This window comes from Sinocyclocheilus anshuiensis, unplaced genomic scaffold (genome assembly GCF_001515605.1).
Source record: "Sinocyclocheilus anshuiensis isolate Anshui unplaced genomic scaffold, SAMN03320099.WGS_v1.1 scaffold2678, whole genome shotgun sequence".
Classification (NCBI taxonomy): Eukaryota; Metazoa; Chordata; class Actinopteri; order Cypriniformes; family Cyprinidae; genus Sinocyclocheilus; species Sinocyclocheilus anshuiensis.
In genome coordinates, this window is record NW_015559983.1 from 17,229 (window position 1) to 24,713 (window position 7,485).

The window sequence follows — 7,485 nt, forward strand, 5'->3', positions numbered from 1 at the left end:
AGAAATCGGAAATAATGTGCAACAATTCGATTTACCATATCTTAAAAACATATAAAATCTATGACGTAGAGCAGTCAGGCAGCACACGCGAAGTAGATCGTAGTAAACGTACTGCGGGCAGCGTAAGTTTAGCTAGTTATTAGCCACCGCTCTGTGTAAACATTGAACCGATCCCAACATCAGGCCGTAAATTGTGTGCTGATGTGTGACGGATGGACTAGTGACATTAATTTGAAAGTTTGGCTGCGTTTGGCTCTTTTTTTTTCCCCACACACTTTTCTAACACACACCCTCCAATGTTTCAAACGCACAACACTGTGGCAGTAACCCAATAGAAACACAGCACATTCACTACTGGGGGCGGAATAAAGGAACACAAAAGAAAAACTAAACACAGACAGGCCACCCGCGCGTCGACGACGGCAGGCTAGTGGTTCGCTAATAAGCACTACGCTAATGTCTCGCTCACAAATCAGGAGTCTGACTTGTCCGTTCGACTCGAATCCCCCTGAACATCCAAATGTCAAATCACATGATAAAAGTCTAAGATTCTACCAAAGCTAAGAAGAAACGAACTAAAGTTTCGAGAAACATATGCAGCTAATGTTTGCGTCATATTTCCGCTGTGCTAACGGGCGCTAACCCATGATGTGCTCAACAACAAATAAATTAAAAAACACTTTTTGGGAAGAAAACACATTTGTTCATTCATCTACTTGGATTGGCAAATTTTAATCTTAATTGAAGTTTTTTTTCACGCTTTTCTTCGTAACTACTCTCTTTGTTACCTACCTCAGATTCTGCATTATTTACAAGTATTAACAGTACACTCACGGACCAGAAGGTATTGCTGTGTACACGTTTAGAAAGATGGGTCGAACCGTTCTGGACGAAATATGTTATCAGTCGATTGGGCAAATTAATTAATGGCGAACTGATATGGCGCAGCTTGAAGCTGATTGGCTAATGTGCAGAACGTCAGCCAAACGTTTCGGTTTAACTTCGCTTGTGTGTGTGTGCATTCGTGAACATTACAGTGTTACAAAAGTGTCTTCACAAACGTTGTCATATGTATATAAAAAATAAAAACCACAAATCCGATAAATAAATAAATGAATAACATTATAAATGTACCTTAATTCGTAAATAAATAAATGGATATAACAGATATCAAGTTAAGAGAACGATATGTGACAGATATGAGTCGATTACAGTCTGTGACGATTTTTATGGCTCTGTTTGTTAATTGATCATATATGCGCATTTCTACAGATGATCCTGAATTTGACCAGATTTTACCTAATTTGTGTTGTTATACGCTCAGTAACATAAAAGCCATTATATAGACTTAACGAGTGAATCCAGGTCACATTTTAGATTGATATCAAAAGAAAAAGGTAAGAAATTATATTTTGCATACAGAAAATTAAGCCTATTTTAAATTTTTCACATCATGGTGTTATTTTCCTATATTTTGGGAGTACATTATATAATATAATTTCTTGGCAGGTTTTGGATGATTGTGGTCCCTCTGAATTAACTGGATTGTTCGTGATATTGTGTCTAGAAATCTAGAAAGGCTTGATGATGTTTTCCTGCTCTCTTGATTTCACTTTGGAAGGGTATCAGCTGGATATGACGACAGTCAAGAGTACTCAAAACACACAGAGATACAAAGACACACACACACACACACACACACACACACAGAAACCATCGTGTAGACAGGAGAATGGGGACGGACAAATACATTTAACACTTTGAGATATGAAGGACTTCTACCATCTCCTGAGTGTGTGTGTGTGTGTGTGTGTGTGTGTGTGTGGCAGATGCAGTTGCTCTACGCTTTGTTGATGCGCAGCTTGAAGATTACGCGGCCGGCGAATTTGTCTCTTTCGCTGATCTTGAACTGAGTGCTAGAGTTGATCTTACACTCCACATTGAAGTCTGTGTTGAAAGAGATGTCTGTGAACTTCACAGCCACCAGGGGCTGAGAATAATTCACCTGAAACACATGTAGAGAGAGCAGTTACACACGGATATAATCACACAGTGTGTGTGTGTGTGTGTGTGTGTGTGTGTGAGTGACTGTGTGTGACCAGTCTTCTAGTTGACCTTGTGGACCTTGATAATTGTGTGTGTGTGTGTGTGATTGTAAAGGAAAAGCCTTTAAGTGTTTGTCAGTGACATGATGTCTGGAGCTGTGCTCTCTTGCCGTAGTATGGATAGTACATGAGGTTGAAGGTTCCGTTTTGAGGGAAGTATTCAACTTCAGCATTGGTTTCGTTCGTCTGAGCCATCTTCTGAGCCTTGTGATGTAAATCAATGAGATCTTTATAACAGTAGAGCAGATACTGACATAAAATTATCTAAATATCAGTGATCGCTCTGTATCTCCAGTAATAAGATGAGATTGAAATGCTCCAAACATATAATGCAGTGATTGAGAGCTGAAGAAATAAAGTGAGCTGCTTCAGTCCAGTAAGTGTTCATCTGGAGATATTACTGCAGTTATTCTGGCGCTTACTTGATCAAAATCAGTCAAGATTTGACACGAGAAGCTCCAGCTGAAGCTGGACGCTTGTACAATTACACTAAAAGAGCTTTGACTGGATAAAACACTCTAAACTATCCATCAGAGACAGAAGACATGAGGAGATTGATCACGTTGATCTTTTAGAAGTGATGCAACACTACATGTCTACTAACCACAGAATGCATGAGAGTTAAGCACTAGTTAGGGCTGTACTGTACTAGTTTAAGATGTGCACTAGTCTAAGGTTAGGGATGCTAAGTGTGCAGACTAGTCTATTTCTTACCAACTCGTCTCCATCTTTATATCCCTGAGTATGGAGGGATGCATTGAACAAACATTACAGATGTAATTCATGCTTGACTGGCTGTTAGTGATGAGGGTTAGCTGAAGGTCAGGTAAGATCTTACTCACCTTTGCTGAACAGGAGACGAATGGAGACTTTTCATCATTACTTGGCTTCAGCCCAATCACCTGCAGGAGTAAACGAAGCACCTTCATCATCTTCATTCAGCTTTCAGACCAAAGGTAACTGATCTGGTCTAGCTAATGATTTCTGATGCTATTTGCAGCTCGAATTTGTGTTTGTATTATTGGCTGTATCCTAGTTTTCATAAACCGAAAACATTTGGAAAAAAATGTTTCTGTCCATTTTGACAGAACTCAAGTAAAGTGCAGATTGCACAAAATATTACTGAAGTACAGTAGTGAAGTACTGTTATTAAAATACTAGCATTATTTAATTCTATACTAATGCTAATACTAGAATTTAAATTCTATGTTTATGCATTTCTAAACAACTTCAAATTTTAACTCAAACTGTCCAAAGAGGACCAGCACAGAAGAGCTTGTTATTTACGGAAGCTTGTTTCTGCCGTGGACAGGAATACAAATGTAATTGTGACTTTTCAGCTCATAATTCTCACTCGTTTATATCTCTCAATTTGGACTTTTTTTCTTAGAACTACAAGATATAAACACGGAATTGCAAGATGTAAACTCAGAATTCAGAGAAAAAAGTCTGAATTATGAGATATAAATGCCGACTTATGAGGAAAAACGTCTGAATTATTAGATATAAATGTCGAATTATGAGATGGAAATGTAGAATTATGAGACATAAATGCAGAATTCTAAGGAAAAAAGCCAGAATTTTTATGATATAAATGCCAAATTATGAGGTATCAAAGTCTGAATTACTAGATAAAAAGTCACAATTATGATTTTATATATAATTATGATATATAAATGCAGAATTATGAGATATAAATGCAGAATTATGATGGGGGGGATCTGAATTATGAGATATAAATGCAGAATTATGATGGGGTGCCACGAAGCACACACACAAGGAACGAGGAGACGCTGGAGAATACTTTACCAAAATTTTATTTTTGAATTCTGAGATATAAATGCAGAATTATGAGGGGGGGGTCTGAATTATGAGATATAAATGGCGAATTCTGAGATATAAATGCAGAATTATGAGGGGGGGGTCTGAATTATGAGATATAAATGGCGAATTCTGAGATATAAATGCAGAATTATGAGGGGGGTGGTCTGAATTATGAGATATAAATGGCGAATTCTGAGATATAAATGCAGAATTATGAGGGGGGGGTCTGAATTATGAGATAAATGGCGAATTATGAGGCGGGAAAAAAAATCTGAATTATGAGATATAAATGCAGAATTATGAGGGGGAAAATCTGAATTATGAGGTATAAATGCAGAATTATGAGGGGGGAAATCTGAATTATGAGGTATAAATGCAGAATTATGAGGGGGGAAATCTGAATTATGAGATATAAGCGATCTCATATGTAAGCATATGCATATGAAAAATAATGCGATCATCAACAATAACCGCATATATAAATGAAAACCACCTAATGTTCCCGAGTGAAATGTGGATCCAGAAAGGACTGTGAAGCTTTGGGAGTGCTGATGGAAGCCATCTACTGCAGCTTTGCTTTGATAATATTACTGAATATGATCCAGATGCAGTGTTTGATACAAATGTGATTTTCTCAGCTTTTTGCTCAAAATTTAGCTTTTTTTATGAAATCTACCTACATTCAAGTGTTGATAAAAAACAATGCTTGAAGCTAAAATAAAACTGATTTTTCTTGTTTGAAAGTAGAGGGTCTGATCTTTATTTGATGTATTGCATGTTCAGATATTGATACAGCAAAATATTCTGGTGGCCATGAAATTTGAGTGAAAATCAGCAAAAATGCTGGCGGTGGCTGGCAACTTTTTACAATAACGCTGGCGGGGAAAGAGTTAAAACATGTTTGTAAGCTGAAATAAAGCTGAAATATAAATATTACATTAAAAACTTAAACTAAACGAAAATCTGTGTTATTTTAGTATAATTGAGATACTGTTGTAGTTTTTGTTATTTTGAATTAGATTTCATTTTTATAGTTGCTGCTTTCATGTCAATATTAGTTAAAGTTTTAGTAATTATTAATTTTATATTTCATGAAAATGAAAAATGTTGCAATTAGCTGAAATAAAATAAGTTAGTTTTATTTTATTTCAGTTAACTTTTTTTATCAAGTAATGGAAATCAATTTTTATGGTTTTAGATTTAGTTGACTATAATAGAAATAGGAAATGTTGCCTCGACAACTAGAATGTAAAAAAAAATTTTTTCAAAGTTGTAAACAAAGATTATTGGAGTGCGTTTTACAAGAAAATTCTGTTTCAGTCTTTTTACTTCAAAATGTTATGTTTATTTAATTTACCTGCCATTTCTGCAAACTGGAAATAAAATTTAAAACTTAATCTATAAAAATAAAAGGAAAAAAAACATGAAAAATGACTCATAAGAAAATCACTAATGATTAAACTGAAATTAAAATGAAAACTGAACATATAAAAATTGTAACCTATATAAAAATATTAATGAAACTATAATAAATAGCACTGGCCTTTAGAATTATACACTGTTATGATATTTATATGGTGATTATTGTCCTTTTAGGATTTTTAGGAACAGATGTTGTATGGATAAGATGGTAAGAAGATTATCCAGAAATTCACATTTTCAGTTCTACAGATGAAGGAAAGTCATGGAACGACATGAGGGTGAGTAAATCAGTGTTTATTTATAACGGAATTATTCCTAAATCACAGATACTTGACATTGTTTTGTGATAAACTGCAGAGTAACAAATTTATATTTCTATTCATGCATTTGGTAGCTGCTCTCCTCTAAAGCAACTTACATTGCATTGAAGGCATGCATTTTTTTATCAGTTTGTGCATTCACTGGGAATCGAACCCATGAGCGTGGTGTTGCGAGCACCATCTCTTCCATATGAAAATGCACACATCGACTGTGATTGTGAGTCAAAAATGTACCAATTGCAAAATCATTGCATGTTGTTTTGTGTATTTTTTTAATGAAAATCTGTCTTTTTTTTACTTACGTGCAAGGAAGTTGTCCAAAGCCTGAATGTATGAATCCCAGCTCTCTGTTTTCTCCACATTATAAACGATTTCTAGAGGATCGCCTTTTGGCTGAATCATCACGCCTAGAGAAACACACAGAATCAGTGTGTGTGTGTGTGTGTGTGTGTGTGTGAGTGTCTGTCAGTGAGTGTGTGTGTGTACCTGGTGTAGCCAGACGGTCTTGCCAAGTGGGCCGATAATCATCCAGCGTCAGCAGCATCACATACATGGTGAGACAGAACATGCCAGCCAGAAATGTGTAAAAGATCAGATAGAACAACAGAATCAGACCTGCAGAACACACACACACACAGAACATTAGTTTCACCTGCTACATCATGTTAACATCATTGTCTGTGATAAGCTACCAGTGTTGAGGAGAGTATCTTAAAGGAACAGTTCACCGAAAAGTGAACATTTTCTGAAAATGTGCTCACCCTCTGATCATCCCAGATGTAGATGAGTTTGTTTCTTCATCAGATTTGTAGAAATGTAGCATTGCATCAGTGTCTCACTGCAATTCAGACCAGAACACTTTTTCACTGGAGGAAGAGTTATTATGGATTATGGACTCTATGGTATTTTGAGTTAAAAGCGTCTTAATGCTGGATTTGTTTCAGCTTTTGTCTTCTCCAGATGTTAACTGATGGACTGGAGTGCTGTGGATTACTTGTGGATTATTGTGATGTTTTTATCAGCTGTTTGGACTCTCATTCTGACGGCACCCATTCACTGCAGAGCATCCATTGCTGAGACACATCTCGGACGGCCTGAGAGTGAGCACATTTTCAGAAAATGTTCACTTTTGGATGAACTATTTATTTAACATAACAGCCTAACAAATTAATATAGTGACTAAAATATAATATTTGGAATGGTTAAATATGTTGTTTTTAGCATGTCATTTTGTTAGATGTACTTCATCTGTGTATCATTATATAAATATATTGATGAATTTTACAACATTAAAAGATTATTTGACGTAATTGTTTTGCTGTTTTGCTGATTCTGATTGCTTCTATTGTCCTCATTTGTAAGTAGCTTTGGATAAAAGACTAAATGTAAATGTATCTGTTTTAATCTAGTGGATATGTGTAGAGAATCACATTATCATCAAACACACGACCAATCAGAATCCAGTATTGTGTGTCATAACAGAGATGAAGCGGTCTGTGTTTGTGTGTGATATCGAGGCGGTGAACGTGACCTAGATTCTCTCCATTCACTCCATCTTCGTGTCATCCGTGTGTTTCTCATTCGTCCATCACTGAGCAAATGTCAGGACAGACTGAGGAATAAATCCTCTTACACTAAAACCACTGCCTCCTCCAGCTCTATCTCTCCATCTCTCCATCTCAGTCTGTCTCTCTCTCTCTCTCTTTACATACTCTACTCATTCTGTTACATGCTGTCTCTCTCTCTCTCTTTCATTTTTTTACAGCATTATTTTCTATCTATTTGAGCTCTTTGTCTGCTCTCTCTCTCTCTCT

At 36.1% G+C, this 7,485-nt stretch overlaps 1 protein-coding gene across 1 annotated transcript in view; it reads right to left on the reverse strand.

Annotated features, from left to right (window-relative positions):
* Positions 1-274: 274 nt before the first annotated feature.
* Positions 275-7,485, reverse strand: part of LOC107681648 (sodium/potassium-transporting ATPase subunit beta-2-like) — a 9,540-nt gene continuing 2,329 nt past the window's right edge. The window contains exons 2-7 of the mRNA XM_016477963.1: positions 6,158-6,286; positions 5,974-6,078; positions 5,876-5,880; positions 2,948-3,037; positions 2,205-2,309; positions 275-2,008 (exon numbers count right to left, since the gene is read on the reverse strand). Of these exons, the coding sequence (XP_016333449.1) occupies positions 1,841-2,008; positions 2,205-2,309; positions 2,948-3,037; positions 5,876-5,880; positions 5,974-6,078; positions 6,158-6,286 (602 nt within the window). The 3' untranslated portion in view covers positions 275-1,840. The remainder of the gene's footprint in view (positions 2,009-2,204; positions 2,310-2,947; positions 3,038-5,875; positions 5,881-5,973; positions 6,079-6,157; positions 6,287-7,485) is intronic.